General features: G+C 35.8%; 1 protein-coding gene across 1 annotated transcript in view; it reads left to right on the top strand.

Moving 5' to 3' along the window:
• Positions 1-20,734, top strand: part of GAP43 (growth associated protein 43) — a 106,075-nt gene that overhangs the window by 45,836 nt on the left and 39,505 nt on the right. Inside the window, exon 2 of the mRNA XM_049785813.1 lies at positions 11,180-11,774. Coding sequence (XP_049641770.1) covers positions 11,180-11,774 — 595 coding nt within the window. The remainder of the gene's footprint in view (positions 1-11,179; positions 11,775-20,734) is intronic.

Genomic DNA, 20,734 nt, shown 5'->3' with positions numbered 1-20,734 from the left:
CCTGAGTGGCTTGAAGAAGAACTTGCTGAGAATAGATTAGCACTTGGTTTGCCAAAGTCATTTATTTCATAAATAACCTGTACAAATATATTGAGTTCAAATCCTGAATATGTCACTAACTAGTTAGATGATTTTGAGTAAATTACTTAAAATCCCTGTACCTTTATTGCTTCATCTATTCAATAACTGTACCATTGCAGAGCCCTATTTAATTTAACTAAATTAAATGTTATAGATCAGGGGTCTTCAAACTACGGCCCACAGGCCACATATTGTATTTATTTCCATTTTTTTCTTCATTTCTAAATAAGATACATGCAGTGTGCATAGAAATTTATTCATAATTTTTGTTTTTACTATAATCTGGCCCTCCAACAGTCTGAAGGACAGTGAACTGGCCCCCTGTTTAAAAAGTTTGAGGACCCCTGTTATAGATGAAAGATATTTTGTGTAGATATATGTATAAAACACACTAAAGTAATATAGTAGTGCTTGATTATAGTACTATAATATTTTCTTAACATATTATCATTGTCTTAATTAATCAGAGAAAACTTTAGAATCATCATCTTTAAATTCACAATTCTTAAAAAACTGCCTTAATTGACAGAGAATGTAGCTTAGTCACAGTGCATTTGAAGCCCTGGATTTTAATCCCTGCACTGAAAAAATAATTAAATATGAGAGCCTTTATTGGCTATCAGAGAGAACTGTAACGTATTTATTGAAAAATTATACCTAATCACTAATCTCCAGAAATTATAATTTTTACTTTATGTTTTATTGACTATGTCTAGGCAATTATTTATTAGATTTGTAAATAAAAAGTAATTAAAACTACTTATTGTATCTTCAAGAAAATTCTATGAAGTAGTATACTAAAGCAGGATTGAAGAAGTCAAAATTTTTTAATTTTTTATTTTTAATTATGAGAACAAAAATGCACAGAAAGAGGACAAGGTAAAGTTACAGTGGAAAGACAATCACCCATAAACAGGATTCTCAGAAATCCCCTTGCTGATATCTGAACTTTGAACTTTCAGCCAAAGAACATTAAGAAACATAAAACAGAACCCATGTACAATTACTTTGTCCCACAAGTCCCCAGATTGTAATACATAATATTTCTTAGCAGCACACAAAGCATTCTAAAGCCATAAAACTTATGTAACTCCTTAAACATTGAAGGCAAAATAACTTTTTTACATTTCCATGTACATGCATATTAGTTTGTTAACATCAAAAGTTTAAGTGGGTTGTTTTTCTTAAGGATTAGAATCAAAGGAGCACAGTAAAAACGATGTTAGAGTGGCGAATATTGTTTGCATAGGCCCACCAAAATATGAGGGACATGGAAAGGAAAAGCCTTGGCTTAAATACAGGGAGACCCTATCCCTGAAGTTTCCTGGCATAAGACCAACTCCAGGTTCCAGGCAAACTAGTTTGTCCAATCCAAGTCATTGTCTGTAGTGCCATTACATTTTATTTTTCACACAGTCTCTGTTGTTGGTATCATGCCTCTGTATTAAAGATCCTGGAATCTGCATATCTTACATTGCAGTCAGGATGGTGTGAAGCGTCCTCTCATTTTACCCCACAATTAAAGGGCAATGCAGAGAGACCTGTCAGCAGGTCGTTGTTGTTGTCAAGTCTTCTTGGTGTTAAGGGAAGTCTCTTTTGAGCAAGTCTATGTCAGAGTAGTGGTAGGGTCTTCCCTGGTAGAGGATTGCTTCCAGGTGTTGTTATAAAAAACCTTGGATGTTTTGTAGATAGCTTCCCTGGTTCAGGGGTGAATGGAGGATGCCCACTCTTCTGAGGCCTGTGCCAGGTCATTATATCAATGTTCAGGGTGTAAGGTCCCTTTGCACTACAAGTTTTGTGTGTTTCAATCTCTATGAGATAAGAACTTATTTGTATGTATAGTATTTTCCCATTTTAATGTGCCTGTGCAAACAAGGAACAATGCCACGTGGCGTTATCGGCGCATATGGGGGCCATAAGAACAAGTCCAACAATCCCCATGACATGATTCAATCATAAGCATTAAACTGAGGGACTCTTTCACCAAAATTCCTTATTAAACAGCTCACAAAGAAGAAAAGATAAAAAGTGGGTAGAATCGTCACTGTAAAAGAATACTTAGTAAGAGTTATAGCTGTCAAAGAAAATACACATAACATATTCAAAAGACATATGTGTCCATTTTATGTCTTTTGAAATAGTTGGGGTTGTTAAATCCAATGCATAAATTTGGTCCTTGATTAGGACTGTGCAGTATTGAAGTTAAAAAGAGTAAATGTGGGGTACTGATGGTTGGGGGTGAGAGAGTTAAGGAGTAATAATGAGCTTTGTAGGGGTGTGCGAAAGGGCAGAATCTGTTGGAGCAGGAGGTCAGTCTTGGTGCCTAACAAGTTAAGAACTGAGGGTAAAGAGGGTTAATTAAGGGGAAGATAACGAATCCTGATTGGGAGATGAGGGAGTAGAAGGGGCTCTGGTGTGGGGGAGGGGAAATATATCAGAGGGGCTATATACATTGTATAGCTGAATTGTTTATGGAGAAAACTTGGCAGTCAGAGAGGACCACTGTATAGGAAGTCACGTCTACATATACATTGATTTTAGAGAACTATTTGAATATATCCTCCAAATCTAGAGCATTCCATTTTTTTTCCTAGAAACAATCAAGAAATAAGAACAATCAAGAATTAAGCATTTGGTGTGCACTTTTGAAAATAAATACTGTAAGAAAAGAACCCCTGATGGGGTCCAGCATGCATACAATAGGAATTTGTTTCCCCAACCCTCCCCCCAGGGCCTGATTTACCAGGCACGGCCCTGAAGACCAGTATGTTGTGGGGGATCTCAGTCCCCTAGACTAAGTGGTCAGCCTAGGGGGCCTATGCTAGTTGTCCTGCTCAGAGCTCCCAACATACCAGTGGAAGACACCCAGAAGTCATGGCATGTGGAGTTGAAGAAGTCAAATTTTTAAGAAATGTTAGTAGGTGGATGTATAACTCAGTAGCAAAGCACGTGTCGATCATGTATGAGACCTCTGTTCCATTCTCAGCAGTGCAAATATGAAAGAAAAGAAGCAAAGAATAAATATAAGTATGGTCATATTTTTTAATCTGTGGCTGAACCAGAATTTGAACTCAAATTATATACCTTAAAGTAATGCCTAAATATATATCATCAATGAATGTCATCTAGCCTGATGATCTCGCAGGGGTCTCAAACTCAATTTACCTGGGGGCCGCAGGAGGCAAAGTTGGGGTGATCCTTGAGTGCAAAGTCAGTAGTAAGCCTTGAATATTTGGGGGTGTGACCCAAACAACTAAAACAAAACAAAACAAAAAAAGATTCCTCTAGGGCAGGGCTACAAAATGTTGCACAGTGGGCCGGAAGTGAGGTTTGGAAAAGAAAAAAAATGACAAACCATTAACAACACATGCATATTTAGGTAAATACCTATAATCTACAGTTTTTTTAAGGGGGTTCTATCTTTGTCATAAACATCTCAGCAGCTTGAGGAAAAAAATCCAGTTAAAATTAAAATTCATGGGGGTTGGAAATATAACACAGTGGGTATGGCATTTGCCTTGCATGTGGCCAACTGGGGTTTAATCCTTAGCTTCCCAGGTGGCTCCTGAGCCTTACAAGGGTGATTTATGAGCACAGAGCCAGGAGTTTTGGGCCCAAAAACAAAAAAAAAATTAAATAAATAAAATTCATTTCTTCCTAAATTCCATCTGCCTTTTATTTGACTGCCACACACCTCTAAGAAAATACTCAGGTTTTCCACTAGAGAAGAATACATTCTTAGTCTTTAAAAACAATTATCAAGTAGTGTTTTAATAGATATGAAATTTAGTGATTGATATATAATGTTATATATCAATAAATATATACTGTTTTATATAGATTGATGTATAACTTTAAATGCATAATTTTTTCTTAGAGATACCTCATAAATCTAATCATAGTAAAAAAAAGGCAGCATGATCACTGTACAAGATGGTATCAAGATAAATCACTGAAAAAATCATCCTTTTCACAAGTGTTCTTATAGTTTTGTTTCTGTGGATCTAACGAGGGCCTCAGTCTTGCAATGCAAGCATTCTATTACTGAGCTATGACCTCTGATCCTGACATGGTGACTCTTGGATCATCTCTTATAAAATTTGAAATGTGTAACAATTTCATCATTAACAAGTATTCCCAATAGATTTAAATTGATAATTGAATTGCTATTTACTTAATGATACTTTCTGAATGTTCAGTATAATTCTTTAATTGAATAGTCTTTTAGGTTTTAAAATGTAGAAAAAGAGCAGAGTAATAGTATAGTGGATAGAATACTTGTCTTGCACATGATCAAACTCGGTTCAATCTCCAATATTTTATATGGCCCCTGAAACTCATCAGGAGTAATCTCTGAGCTCATAACCAGTAATAAGCCTTGAGCACTGCTAGATGTGCTCTCCAAGCCAGAAATAAATACATAAATAATAAATAAATACAATAAAATGTAGGAAATTGGAGGCATACGTTTAAGTTCCATTTTATTTCATGTGGGACTTGGCACTAATCATTATTCCGTTTTCTTAAATATTTTTATTTTATAAAGAGGAGAAATAAAACTTGTCCTACTCTATTGTCAGTCCTTGAGGAACAGTTTATGAAGTTTAGATGTATATACATATATGTATATGCATAGGAACAGTTTATGAAGTTGAAAGTGCTTAAAACTGTAATATAAAAGATGCAAACCCTGAACACAGCGAGGTGAGCCTCCCAAGCAAAACAATGTAGTTTTTTAAGTTAAGGGCATCTCAAGGAAGTTCTTTAGTTACCATGGATAGACTTTATAATAACATGTATTCTGATAACACTAGCAAGAAACCCCACTAAATAATAGAGTTACTCTCAGGGTAGCTTGACTAATCCAATGGGAACAGAGTGGAAATAGGAAATCATGATGTCTTCTCTCCTTATGGCTTAAGCTAATTCCTTTCCAAATGTCTGGCAGCTGTCACCATAACTTTTAACAGGAATAAGTATGACTAGATATGAGTAAATAGCATATCTTTCAGAATTGGTATAAACTACAGCTTTACTGGACATTTAAAGGCATATAAAATCAGTGGAATCGATCTAGTAGTATGAAATAGTAGCTACTGTTTTATAACACTGAAAGCTTTTAGGTGAAGAATGTATACTGTACGAATAAATACGTTTATAATTTCCACTCGGTAAAATACTGACCTATGTAAGAGAAATGGATTTTGATTCCCCCCCTTTTTTTGGGGGGGGGGTCATACCCAGCAGTGCTCAGGGGTTACTCCTGGCTCTATGTTCAGAAATCGCTCCTGGCAGGCTCAGGGGACCATATGGGATGCCAGGATTTGAGCCACTGACCTTCTGCATGCAAGGCAAACACCTTACCTTCACGCTGTCTCTCCGGCCCCTTTTCCTTCTTTTTAATGATAAGATTTTCTTCTTTTCAATAATAAGAACTGAATAGTGAATGTGATACATATTTGACAATTTTGTATTTTCTTTTTGAGTACAGAAGCATAGAGTTAAGGAAAAGAACTATTACCTCTTTCACTAGAGTTTTCATCAATCATAGCAATAACTACTATGATACAGTAAAAATAAATGCCTCTGCTGTTTATTAATGTATTACATTATTCTAATAATATATAAATTTCTGTGATATGACAGTGATTATGATGATAAAAATACTAGCTGTTATCATGTTTTAACTATGGACAATAATTCAGGGACCTTACAAAATACCTATTAACTAATTAGCATTCATTAGCTCACTTAATCCTCACAACAACCCAATGAGGTAGTTCTATTATTCTTCCCTGACAGGTAAGGAAACTGAAGTTGATTTGTCTTAACTAAATGGCTGATTAATTACGTATTTAGGTTATTAAATGGTAGATTCAAGACAAACCTTCAAGCATCTGACTCTGTCACATCTCCCCACATTCTAGTTTAAAATGCATTGTAAAAAGGAGGAAGAGATCTACGCTCAGCGGTTGAGCATGTGCTTTCTATATGAGAGGCCTTAGTTTCAATCTTTGACACTGCAAGTAATTAAAATAAAGGAGATATGATAAAGGAATTCAAGCCCTTAGCCTTGCATATGAATAAGTCCATTTTGAGTCCCAGCATCTCTTATGCCCCTGAGAACCACCAGGGGTAAACCAGGAGTAAACTCTGAGTACCTATGAGTTCCTCTGAGTTGTCCAAACACACTCAGCTCCATGTATATGTCAGGTGATTATTAGTATGAAGAAGGAAAAGCTAACTAAATAGACCAAGTGTGCGTATTAGAGTGGATAAGAAAAATCTATCTCATTTTTATTTGCTAAATAAAATTTATTTAATAACAATTAGTTAGAATACAATTGATTAAAAAGGTTCATTTCAGTGTAGTAGAAAAATTAAATAACTTGTGTTTTGGTTTGTTTGTTTTTGGGCCACATCCTGCTGTGCTCAGGGGTTACTCCTGACTCTCTGCTCAGAAATCCCTCCTGGCAAGCATGGGGACCATATGAGATTCTCAGATTCGAACCACCACCTTTGGTCTTGGGTGAGCTGCTTGCAAGGCAAATGCCCTACCACTGTGCTATCTGTTTGGCCCAAAATTCAGTAACTTAATAAAATACTTAACATAACATAACTAATATCGTTGAGCATCCAACATGGTATTTTTAGTGTATTTGTTACTTGGAAGGAGGGACCAGAGAAATTGTACAGTTAAATCTATATAATTGGGGCCGGCTAGGTGGCGCTAGAGTAAGGTGTCTGCCTTGCAAGTGCTAGCCAAGGAAGGACAGCGGTTCGATCCCCCGGCGTCCCATATGGTCCCCCCAAGTCAGGGGCAATTTCTGAGCGCGTAGCCAGGAGTAACCCCTGAGCATCAAATGGGTGTGGCCCAGAAAACAAAAAAAAATCTATATAATTATTTTGAAAAAACAGACTTATTCAATTTATTTCAGTCTGTAAAATATGACAAAAACTAGTCTTTTGAAAGTAACTAGGGTGGGGCCGGTGAGGTGGCGCTAGAGGTAAGGTGTCTGCCTTGCAAGCACTAGCCAAGGAAGGACCATGGTTCGATCCCCTGGCGTCCCATATGGTTCCCCCCAAGCCAGGGTTGATTTCTGAGCACTTAGTCAGGAGTAATCCCTGAGCATCAAATGGGTGTGCTCCCCCCCCCAAAAAATAACAAAACAGAAAGTAACTAGGGTATACATGTTAAATAGATACTAAATGAAAGTATGTTGCAAATTAATATCATGATTCCAAACTATTGTCTCATAAGTACTATTCTATATTTTTAAAGGTGGATACTGAGTTTTCTTATATAGTCAACTAACTCAGAAACATTTTTTGTTCACTTGTCATAACTTGAGCTGTCATACTATTCCTATGCCCTTTGTTGGACTTTGGAAGTGAATTCTCTCACTACCACATTGCAGTATTTGCAACATCATGCTTGTTATCTCACACTCTTCCTGGAAAATTTCTCAGTCATCATATATGAGTGTTTCCACCTGTCATGGAACTTAAAAAGAAGAGTTTTTACTGCACTGAAAGTCAGAGTTTAAAAATGTGGTGACAGCTGTTGTCAAATGCATAATAGCTTCACTGCTTCTACCTGCATTCTGCTCCTCACCCTTCTCATGCCCTCGATTGGATCTTCAACTGGATTCAATGCTAAGGAAGCCTTGTGCACCCCAGCTGTGCTCAGTTATCTTTTAAACTTTCTTCCCTGGAACTGCAGAAACCTGAAGAACAAGATGAGGCTGACCCATGCCCCTTTCTCTTCTATATAAGGAACACTTCACTAAGTTTTTGAATTTTGAGTAGTTTCAAAGAAAATACCTAAGTTCCACTGTAAGTTCCTCTGAAACAGAAATAGACCTCCCTATACACAATCAATTATTTTTAATATCAACACTGTTCAAAATAATGACTTTATGCAAATTTTACTCAATAAAGTAATAAAACTAATTAATGAAACATAGCCTATTTCTTTCTCTATCTCTATCTCTATCTCTTTCAATATGTGCGTATGTCAACTTCATTTTGGTTCTGTTTTGGACTGCATGAGGTTTTATAGTCATAAAAACTTACCTCCCTTCTCTTTCTTTTCTCCCTCCACCCTCTTTTCTCTCCTCTTCTTCCTTTCCGTTTTCCTCTTTCATTTGTCTTTCTCTCTGAAAAATTTGTATTTGTTACATTTCTTTCAATATATAATGCCCAGTTTTGTTAAATTTAGAATGTTCAGTGATCCAGCAGTTCTTTCTGCTGCATGACCATGGTGTAATTCCATTACTTCTGGGGATATCCTCGTTCTTGGATATATAACCCCTGAGGTTATTCTGACTCTTCTCTCAAGTTTTTCATGACTCTCCTTTCCACCCATTCTTTCTCCCTTCTGTCTGTTATACCCCTTTGCACAATCCTTTTATGCTTGTCTAATTAAGTATTTTAAATGGTCATTTGAATATTAATGTCATGTTTCAAAGCTTAACCTGATTATGTGGAAAGTTAACATGGCAGATGATTTCAGAAAAAGGAGTGAAGGGAGTGAAAGAATCAAGTAATTATTTTACCCATGTAAATTTTTTTCTTACAACATAGACTTCCTTCTTTTTATGTATTGTGGCTTTCCATAGGTTAATCCTCTTTGTTTTGTGTCCTTAAAAAGAAAAGGAGGAACCTTGTTTATAATTGTTGCTTTCATTCAGTGAAAAGGGTTTTATTCTATTCACCTGCCAGTTTGTATATAGTTCCTTACTTTTGGAAGGAACATATTTTATATTAAAAAACCACTTGGCATCAGTACTTACATACAGATGTCCTATCATCTAAGAGGGTGCACCATTTAGAAAACTCAAAATAGAGCAAAATAAATTAAGAGAATCTTGGCTCCAGACTCCATTTACAACTGTGAATTTAACAAGGTTATGCATCCATCTCCAAGCAGAGAGCTCCTGGCAGGGACAGCTGCTCCCATGCCCCAGATTGTGCTGTGAGTCCCAATAGGAGTCAGTAAGAACAGCAGGATAACGAGGAGGTGGTAGTGCTTCAGAGAACCAAGCAGTATGGCAGCATGTCAATGGGAGGAGGGAGAGGGTAGTGCCTTTAATGCTATTCATTCATTTTATTCTTTATATGGATACATGCACAGTTAAGGACAAAAATTTATCTTCCTTTGTACTGGAAATGTGTCAGTTCTAGTTTTTCTAGCACAAGTAACTTGTTTCCAAAAACATATTTGTATATTCACCAACATGTAGCTAGACCTAAGAAGCATCAGGCTAGTGTGCTTGTCAAATGAATGTCATACAAGACTGTGTCATGATTAGTAGGATCTGGGTCAGTGGATCAGAGTTGGTATGGCAGATGGAAAACAGGGCTGGCATGTGTTGGCTTGCTGTGACTTATCACCCAAACTGGAGCAAAGGTCAAAGTCAAATCAAAGATAAGACTGGGACTAAGAATATAAATTGTTACTAGAAAAATGTTTTTTATTTTTAGTCTTTTGGAAAAGAGCTACTGTAATCTCTACTGTTTAATTTTTCCAGTACCTAGAAAAGTACTCATAAAAGTAAAAATGATTTAAGTAATAATAATAATGATAATGCTGGGGCCCGCGAGGTAAGCTAGAGGTAAGGTGTCTGCCTTGCAAGCACTAGCCAAGGATCAGGACCATGGTTCGATTCCCCGGAGTCCCATATGGTTCCCCCAAGCCAGGACCAATTTCTGAGTGCTTAGCCAGGAGTAACCCCTGAGCATCAAACGGTGTGGCCCGAAAAACCAAAAAAAAAAAAATAATAATGCTAAAAATAAGTGGACAAATGAATGGACACTGTCAGTAACCATAACTGGCAGTGATCGTGGTGGGCAATGCAGCCGCAGAGAATTTGTGTACTTGCCTTCACATTTCTTCCATGACTGTACCACTAATTCCTACTCTATGGTTTTATTTCTATGTGGGAAAAAGTTATTTGCAGCATATATTATGTTGTAAATGTGACCAAATGGTAAACATTTTGTATTCTTGTCTTGCTTTCAGTATGAAGATGGTTAGTTGTCATGATGACATAACACTATTTCAGGTGTAAATTGCTTTAAGACTAAGAAATTGTGACTTAATGAATATATACCACTGTATTGGAAATGGAGACAGTATTTGTGCTCTTTTTTTTAATACAAGAATAATGGTCATTATATGAGTTTTAAAGGCATGCTATATTTGTTACTGTGATAGACCACACACAGGGTAAAGTAGAAATCATGTGACCTGCATTCTGAATAGTTACAGAATAAACAAGTTACCTCCAAGTTCTAGGACTCCTTTGTATTTTATACAGTAATGAAAATGGTTTTTAAACCATTACCATATGCTTTGCCTTGAACCTATTGATTTCTTGGCCAGAGTTGGGAAAACAAGTTTTCCATATTGTTTTTTAAAATGGTCAAGTTTTACAATAAATTCTGTTTCAGAAATCATTAAAAATAGTAAAAGTGGATAGGGCACTTGCCTTGCATGCTGTTGACCTGAGTTCCATCATTGGTATTCCATATGGACTCCTCAATTCTCCTGTAAGTGATCCCTGAATACAGAGCCAAGAGTGAACTTGAACACCACTAGGTGTGGCTAAAATGAATTATCTTTGATTAAAATGCTAATTCATGAATGTACTTTGCAGAAATTCATTTATTAACTATTTAATTTTGCTGCCAGGAAATGAATCTAGTTATCTTAAAGGCTTATGCTCTGCTTCTTAAGCTATAGTCCTTGAACAACCTAACATTGAAATTGTCAAACACATCTGAGGAATAAAAAAATGGTTTTAGTTTGTCAACTGAGTGATATTGACATGGGACAAGAAATATATAGAAAATAATGATAGTAATTTTGTAATGACAAACGAATTTTTTTTTTTTATTATTATTACATGTTCTCTATAGTATTCTTAACCTGGGATAGTGGGGAGGCCTGACTTGAGTTTGTAAGGAATTGATTTCTTAGTGTCACATATTGGGCCAGACACAGACTAAACCAATGAATATTGCCTGGGTGCCATTATCTGAAGCAAAGCAACATCACATCATTTTATTTTTCCCTTTGCTTCTCTACCTTAAGGTTGAAAAAAATGATGAGGACCAAAAGATCGAACAAGATGGCATCAAACCAGAAGATAAAGCGCATAAGGCAGCTACCAAAATTCAGGCTAGCTTCCGTGGACACATAACAAGGAAAAAGCTCAAAGGCGAGAAGAAGGGTGATGCCCCAGCAGCTGAGGCTGATGCAAAGGAGAAAAAGGAAGAAACTCCTGTCGCTGATGGTGTGGAGAAGAAGGAGGGAGAAGGTCCAGGCATTACTGAGGCGGCCCCTGCCACTGGCCCCAAGCCTGAGCAGAATGGCAAAGCAGGCGAAACTCCTTCCGAGGAAAAGAAGGGGGAGGGCGCCCCCGATGTGGCCACAGAGCAGGCAACCCCTAAGGAGGAGAAGGCTGGCTCTGCGGAGACAGAAAGTACCACTAAAGCTGCCATTGACAACTCGCCCTCCTCCAAGGCCGAAGATGCCCCAGCCAAGGAGGAACCCAAAGCCGATGTGCCTGCTGCTGTCACTGATGCTGCTGCTGCCGCTTCCCCTGCTGCAGAGGACGCTGCTGCCAAGGCAACAACTTCGCCCCCGACGGAGGCTGCTGAGAGCAGCCAAGCTGAGGAGAAGATAGGTGAGACACATAGGCAGGCGACAGGCCAGGGGTTGGCGGGTAGGGGGCATGGGAGGTCTCTTCAGAAGGGAGAAGAAAATAAAGAGACCCTGTTTGGAGGTAACTCAAAGAAAGCTGTGTAGAATTCTGCCAAATGATAGAAGTCAGAACGATGGCCATTTATGTCCCCAAATATCTTCAAGTCCAAGCAGGTAGTAATGCTAGAGCAATCTAATTGAATTTGCATGAATAGCAAAATGAAGTAAGCCTGGATTTATAAAAGAATCATTGTTGGATAGACTTAGCTTAATAAGCAATTACCAAGTCTACCATATATACTTTAGATGGGAATTAGCTAATGTGATTTTTTTTTGGCTCTAAGTATCTGTCATAATAAATAAAGCCAGCTTCCTATTAATGCGGATGATCTAGTTTGTAAAAACGATGACAACGAAAACATAATCTCAGACCACCTTGTCCTATCTTACCATATGTTTCTGGCATTCTCCCTGACATCAGTTGGGGAGTAGTGTGCTTCTGTGTGTGCACATGCAGAGAATGTTGATTGTAACATTAAGTTGGGTTAAGCTAATTAGGAAAATAAGTCTGATGATGTTGCCAAAAACAAAATAAAACAAAAACTCCAAATATAGAATATGTTTTGAAGTGAAAGACATTATCCTTTTGCTATTGAAGCATCTTTCTACCACATGAGATAATAATTAAGTTTACTATGATTACAAACAAAAATACTGGATTTTTATTTTTGCACTCTAACTTGAGTGTGAGTGTTTTCACTATCATGCTCAAAGAGCTTGTTGAAATTAGAAATGAAATATCTCCAGAGCAAGTTATACTAGATAGACCCAATGGGGGGAATACTGTCTCCATCTTTCTTACTCTAACTCTATTCATAGTATTAACTGAGGCCAAAAATCTTTAAGAGCAGTCTCAAACAACACCTTTGAAGATAAAATTGCTTCTGTGCTACTTGAAAAGAGGAAGGATGCTCCTATTGGTGGATATGACCCACGCTGTATTTTAGGATGTCAATTTAGATTAAATCCATACATAGTGTCATTGAGTAAGCACTATCTCCATGAGAATTGTCTTGTAAAAGTTGTGGCATTTGAACCGTGGATTAGAAGGCCTCAATTGATAGTATCAATCCAAATTCAATACTGTAGATAGGATGGCATATAAAAAGTTTAAAAAATTCCAAGTCTCTTTCTTTCATCATATCCCTCAAATTTTATGAAACTAGGCCATGTTAATTATAACTATTAGCAACTTTTTTTTTTTTGTTTTGGTTTTTGGGTCTCTCCCGACTGCTCTCAGGGGTTACTCCTGGCTGTGTACCAGAAATAGCTCCTAGAAGGCTCAGGGGACCATATGGGATGTCAGGAATCAAACCCAGGTCTATTCTGGGTTGGCTGCTTCCAAGGCAAATGCCCTACTGCTGTGCTATCTCTTCGGCACTGCAACTTTTATTTTATAAATAAGTCAAACATCCTTATCAATGACTCATTTGAAATTTTTATTTATAGTTCATCATTGTCTCTGACCTTAAATTCAGAAAATGAAAATATTTCCATGGGGGTAGTAATATTCGGGGATTATTGTGATATAGAATATTTGGCTTTAAACAACTGTGTTCAAGGGCTTACTTCTGAATCTGAGCTTAGAGACCACTTCTGACAATACTCAAATAACCATAGGCGTTGATGTGTTTTGAGCTAGGATATGCTGCAAGCGATTTAACTCCATACTATCTTTATGGCCCAAGTAGTTTTAATATACTCAGGAAAGCATTCCTTTATAAGCCTTTTATTCAGGTTTGAAAGGTAAAATAAATAAAATAATTTTTTTCTGAAGCTTCCCGAGGACTCTCCCTTGACCAAAAGATACATTTTAACTGTTGAGCTTCATGAATCCCAAGAACTTGCCATTGACATTTTAACGGTTGCAAACCTTATGACTTGTAGTTATCTAAATCTTGCAAAAATGTAACTGAGCAAATGTCAAGTGTCAAGTACTCCCTGAAATGGACCACCCTACTGTAAGCTATATGAAAGCTTGTTAAATCTGGTTCGAGGCTCTCATGCTCTGGCTTATGTTAGGCCATGTTGAGAGCCCCTGCATGCTTGTATAATAAAACCCCTTGCTTTTGCATGGTCTCTGCCTCTTGGAGTCATTAGAGGGGTGCGTGTGAAGTTCCTGACCTTATTAGGTTGAAATTTAAAAAATCCTGAATATGCTGCCTAGAAGTAACTGCATAGGACTTCCTATCTTTTGTGCTTATTATATCAATCTTGGAATTTAATCATGCTTTCAAATACAAACACATCATCATTCAGACTACATTTAAACAAATAAACAAACAAACTTGAGTTTCCTAGAGTATTAAGTACATATAAAAAACATGTGATGTGAGGCTATGTGGGGCAAAGTGATGGAATAGTGAATAGAACACTTGCCTTGCACATAGTTGACTAGGGAGCTATGCCAGACATTATACATACTGTCCATTGAGTACTGCCACGAGTGATCACGAAAATTATTCAAGAAATTTAGTTTTATTTTTAAAGTTATAATTCTAACTTATTTGCTGTTAAGTATTTTAGGCAGTACATGTTCAAAAAATATAAGTGAATAAAATTTAGTTAGACTTAACTTAATAATTTTTAAAAATGTATTCATATATTTCTCCTGTAATCAAATTCCATTAATTATTTGGTTTAAAATGTGTCCAGCGGAATAGCAAGGCAAGTAGTGTGCTACCCTTGCATGCAGTTGACCTGTCTTCAACCCCTGGCATTACTTATGATTTCCTGAACTCTAGGTATAATTTCTGAGTGCAAAGCCAGGAATATCTCAGGAGCATTGTTGGTTGAGTGATCTACCCTGTCCCAAAAGAAAAGGACTCACTTAAAGAAAACAAATACAAATTATTCAGTTCTAATTTTAAAAATCTGATGAGAATGTTCCTAATAATCTGATTTTATTGAATGCTCTGAAAAAGGTAGCTGTAGCTGAATAGAATGTAATCATAAAGATAAATTTATTTTATATTATATAAGCCCCAGGTAGGTTGTATCCTCTTAGATCTTGAAATGCTGTATTTTTTTCTGTATCAATACATCTATTAGCATTACTATATGTGATAAGTACAAATTATTTTAATACAAAAGCTTCATAAAATAAAAGAAACACTAGAGTCTATGATATTTGTTATACCATATCAGGCTTGAAAACCTAGGGGCCTACTCTACATTTTCCTCAATCACCCTTAGATTTTATTCTAATGAAGGTATAATAATATTTGCAATTGGATTGTATAGTTTGAAAATGGATAGTTTCTTGGGTTGCTTTATTATCCTATGGTTGTCAAGTTGACATAGAAAATTAGCCTCTGAGATTGGAGTAGTGTTGGGGGAGAGAACAATCAGAATTGAGAATTCAAATCAACAATATTAATAAGAGGGGTCAAAATTTGTATCAAATATAATTATCACTTACATACATATGAAAATGCTTTATACAATACAGATATGTAAATTTTTTACTTTTTAATTATTCAGGGGTTTGTTACACATAAATGCCATTTGCTTTAGGACCTATGAACTTTTCCTTTAAGCCCTCCATTTTTATTCCTCTTTTTGTTTTATCCCTCTACCTACCCAACTGTGTTTGCAATAATCAAAAAATTTTAGCACATGTCTGATGAAGGCTCTTTTTCCAGAGGAGAAGTAATTAATGTCTCTCTAGACTTCCTATTTCAGGCTTGAGGAGTGGATGGTCAAGCCTCCTTTAATGGTTTTGTCTTCTACTGAAGACTATTGGCTCTCAGAGAAGGAATGATCTGTTATCACATTTTATCTAGAGATAACCTTGTTTGTTTTCTCTAATAGGCACTCCCAAAGTTATATTGTGTCAATAGTGAGTGGTATTATATAACCAGGGCAACACATTCAGGTGGCTAGAAATCAGATACTGAATGGGTTTCTGAGATAGGGTAGTCCACTGATACTAGCAAGCATTACCCTAGACATTGCACATATTGATATTGGCTGCATTATACTTGCATGGTCTTGTGACTTATTTTAACTTGGAGTCACAAAATGAAATTGAGGTTATATAATAATAAACAATTCATTTACTATCCTCTAATTAACTTAGTGTCTTTCTCCCTCTCTTCTCTAACTTTTCTTTTTTTCATTCTCTTTCTGCATATACATTTTTCTCTCTCTCTTTCTTTCTTTCTTTCTTTCTTTCTTTCTTTCTTTCTTTCTTTCTTTCTTTCTTTCTTTCTTTCTTTCTTTCTTTCTTTCTTTCTTTCTTTCTTTCTTTCTTTCTTTCTTTCTTTCTCTCTTTCTTTCTTTCTCTCTCTCTTTCTCTTTCTCTCTTTCTTTCTTTCTTTCTTTCTTTCTTTCTTTCTTTCTTTCTTTCTTTCTTTCTTTCTTTCTTTCTTTCTTTCTCTCTTTCTCTTTCTCTCTTTCTCTCTTTCTCTCTTTCTCTCTTTCTCTCTTTTTTCTTTCTTTCTTTCTTTTTTCTTTCTTTCTTTCTTTCTTTCTTTCTTTCTTTCTTTCTTTCTTCTTTTCTTTCTTCTTTCTTTCCTTTCCTTTTCTTTCCTTCCTTCCTTCCTTCCTTCTTTCCTTCCTTCTTTCCTTCCTTTCTTTCTTTCTTTCTTTCTTTCTTTCGTTCTTTCTTCTTTCTTTCTTTCTTTCTTTCTTTCTTTCTTTCTTTCTCTTTCTTTCTTTCTTTTTTTCTTTTCTTTCTTTCTTTCTTTCTTTCTTTCTTTCTTTCTTTCTTTCTTTCTTTCTTTCTTTCTTTCTTTCTTTCTTTCTTTCTTCTTTCTTTCTTTCTTTCTTTCTTTCTTTCTTTCTTTCTTTCTTTCTTTCTTTCTTTCTTTCTTTCTTTCTTTCTTTCTTTCTTTCTTTCTTTCTTTCTTTCTTTCTTTCTTTCTTTCTTTCTTTCTTTCTTTCTCTTTCTTGCCACACCCAGCAGCGCTCAGGGGTTACTCCTGGCTCTATGCTCAGAAATCACCCCTGGCAGGCACAGGAGACCATATGGGATGCTGGGATTCGAACCATCGTCCTTCTGCATGAAAGGCAAAAGCCTTACCTCCATGCTATCTCTCCAACCCCTGCATATACCTTTTTCATTCTTTTCTTTTAAATATATTTTCTGTGTTAAGTACTAATGCAGATAGCAAAGATGAATAAGAAATTGTCACTGATCTTTAAATATCCTTAATTGATAGTAGGATGAAAATCAAGAGTTTGTTGATGCATTCATATGAAATTGATATTGAATGAACTTTGAATGAATATTTGAATGTTGCAAATAGGTATGAAATAATTCTATAGACCAATATATAGTGAGGCAGAAATTGATATCAGATAGTACATATACATATAAGATAGCACACACATAGATAGTACATGAATAAAGCAACTACCATGCATGAGGCTGACTCATGTTTGAACCGTGAGCTGCATATGTAATCAAGTACTGTCAGGAGTGATCCCTACATACAGAATACTGACAGGTATGAGTACAAAACAAACAAAAAGTTAATTAAACTGTACTTTAGTGACCAAGATATTCTTTGATACAAACTATAAAAATGTTTATATAGTTTATATTTCTATGGCCAAATTGTTAGCAAATTTAAAAAAAGTTACATTTATAATTTTTGTAATATTAATTAATTAGACTTACAATGTGTAAGAAAATGAAATGCATAACTCCCTTTTATAAATTTGGACAAATTATATTTGTTCCTTAAAAATAATGTTTTCCTAAGATCCAAAGTAACCATTCATGATATATTTAGCTCACCAAAGGTAAATCCACTGACACAGAGCTTTGAGGTAAATGTGAAATTTCCCAAAGAAATTTACACTTATTTGGAAGGGTAACGTCATAAGCAGTTTTGATTTGAAATGGGATTTCAACTACTTCCCAAATTTATACACAGCTCATAAAAAGTAAGAATTTGGGTTGTGAAAGAACATAAATGCTGTCTATAAAACATGGGCACCCTGTCAGATACTCAGCAGCATGCTGCTTAAATACTGTTGTTGATTATTATGCTTTTATGGCATGCTTTTATATTGCTGGAGTAATCATTTTTATTGGTTTTTCTTGACAAGAATCCATTGGCATTTGATAATGTTTTCTTTTCACTATTATGTTTTGTGAACGAGGGGCAAAGTAACTGATTGTTGTGCCTACGAGCAGAGCCAGTGACAAAACCTCTAAATTGTTACCTTATATTTAGCACTGCATCTGTTTACTTTCTTCTTTCTCAGGGTATTATGTTTTATTTTGTTTGTCTGTCTGGTTGGGCTACTTAGAGTTGCTCAGGGTTCCTCCTGACTCTGCCCTCAGCTCTGCCCTAAGAAATCACTTCTGCAGGTTCGGGAGACCATCTGAGATAGATGCTAGGGATTGAATCTGGGTTAACCAGGTCTAGACAAAATGCCCTACCCACTGTGCTATCACTCTGGCCCCTCAAGGTGTTGCATTTAATCTAAGTTCCTGCATATGTCTTTTATTTATTTATTTATTTATTTATTTATTTATTTTAATTGTAATGAATACCCCCACCCTCAGACTTGCATATGTCATTCTCTGTCTGGATGTCTGGTAATCTGATATAGGAGAAATGTTGAATGAAACCAATGTTCAACACTTAATATTTCCAAAAAATAACAATTATGATTTGGGTTCTCAAAACCATAGCTATTAAATACAGAATATAACAATTCTATAAGCAGGTATGAGTGGAAGGAAAAAGAAAGCCAAGATTATGAATATACTATCAGAAGTCTTGCTTTTCAGGTATACGGAAGTAGCTCAGAGATTTAACTTTCATTTTAGGCTTCATTCAATATTATAATATATATTTAAATAGTCCTATAAGTACATAAAATGCATAGAGCTTTTATATCTTTATATAGAGTAAGATATATATCTTCCAAAATTGAAATAGATAAAATATTAAAATTTTAGCAATATATTGAGCTTTTTGAAGGAGATAGTGTTAGAGATACAACCCAGGGTTTCATGCATGTGAGCCATATACTCTGATACAGCCACATAATACCCCTCTTAGAATGTTATGAAAATTCTAGAGTTATTTGCACATTTATTTAAAATAATTAACTCTATGTTATTTGATAATTATAGCAATAAACTTGACCATTATTCAAGTAACTAACTGACTTAAGGTGCTTGAAATTGGGCTATTCAACATATCGAGATCTAGATGAAGTTTAAATTTGATGTGATGAGTGATTAATTCTCATAACTAATTTTAATATTAAAATCACAAATGAGTAGAATTACAAAAAGTCAAATATTTTACTTTGTAACATATCCCATTTGAAATGACAACTGATTTTAAGGTATTTTCAGGTAGAAAAATATAATCAAACAAGGTTCTTTTCTGGTGATACATACTTTGTCAAGTAAGTCCTGAGGCCTTTATTTATCTTCCAAGTATAAGTTAATAGAATCTTTTAGAATTTGAAATGGGAACTAGAAGTCATTCACCTTAATGATCATTTCTTGGTAAGATAGTGGGAAATAAGTATCTCTCAGAAGCAGAGTTGAGATAAACATTCCTATAGTCTTTTTTTTTATTTTTTTATTTAAACAAATTTATTACATACATGATTGTGTTTGGGTTTCAGTCATGTAAAGAAAACCACCGATCACCAGTGCAACATTCTCATCACCAATGTCCCAAATCACCCTCCTCCAAACCCAACCCCTGCCTGTACTCTAGACAGGCTTTCTATTTCCCTTGTACATTCTCATTATTAGGATAGTTCAAAACTTAGTTATTTCTCTAACTAAACTCATCCCTGTTTGTGGTGAGCTTCATGAGGTGAGCTGTAACTTCCAGCTCTTTTCTCTTTTGTGTCTGAAAGTTAGTATTGCAAGAATGTCTTTCAATTTTCTTAAAACCCATAGATGAATGAGACCATTCTGCGTTTTTCTCTCTCTCTCTGACTTATTTCACTCAGCATAATAGGTTCCATGTACATCCATGTATAGGAAAATTTCATGACTTCATCTCTCCTGACAGCTGCATCATATTCCATTGTGTATATGTACCACAGTTTCTTTAGCCATTAGTCTGCTGAAGGGCATCTTGGTTGTTTCCAGAGTCTTGCTATGGTAAATAGTGCTGCAATGAATATAGGTGTAAGGAAGGGGTTTTTGTATTGTATTTTTGTGTTACTGCCATCTTTATATCGAAGTTTGGTGTGTCTGTTGATTAGTCTTGTCTTAAAGTAGGCCGTTCAGTTTTTCTTTTAAGAATTGTTTTGAGTCTGTAAAGTTTCTGAGCTGTTGTTTGTCTGTGAAACCATGTATTGTTCCTTTAAACCTGAAAGTGAATTTTGCTGGGTTCAGTATTCTAGGCAAAGGATTTATTTCATTGAGTTTTGTCACTATGTCCCACCACTGCCTTCTGGTCTTGAGTGTTTTTGGTGACAGGTCTGCAGTAAATCTCAAGGATGTTAGCTTGAATGTAATTTTTCTTTTCAATCTTGCTGCTTTCAGAGTTCTGTTTCTATCTGTGGGAATCGTCATTGTGACTAGGATGTGTCTTGGGGTGTTTTTTCTGGGGTCTCTTTTAGTTGGTACTCTTCGGGCATGCAGGATTTGATCGCATGTATTCATTAGCTCTGGTAGTTTCTCTTTAATGATGTTCTTGACCATTGATTCTTCCTGGAGATTTTCTTCCTGGGTCTCTGGGACTCCAATGATTCTTAAGTTGTTTCTGTTGAGCTTATCATAGACTTCTATTTTCATCTGTTCCCATTCTTTTAGTAATTTTCCCATTGTTTGATCATTTGCTTTAAGACTTTTTTCCAATTTCTTCTGCTGTATGGAATTGTTATTCATCTCATCTTCCAGTGTACTAATTCTATCCTCAGCTGCTGTTAACCCATGGGAAAGCT

This window comes from Suncus etruscus, chromosome 13 (genome assembly GCF_024139225.1).
Source record: "Suncus etruscus isolate mSunEtr1 chromosome 13, mSunEtr1.pri.cur, whole genome shotgun sequence".
Classification (NCBI taxonomy): Eukaryota; Metazoa; Chordata; class Mammalia; order Eulipotyphla; family Soricidae; genus Suncus; species Suncus etruscus.
Note: the sequence above shows the minus strand (reverse complement) of the source record. Positions and strands in the feature narration are given on the sequence as shown.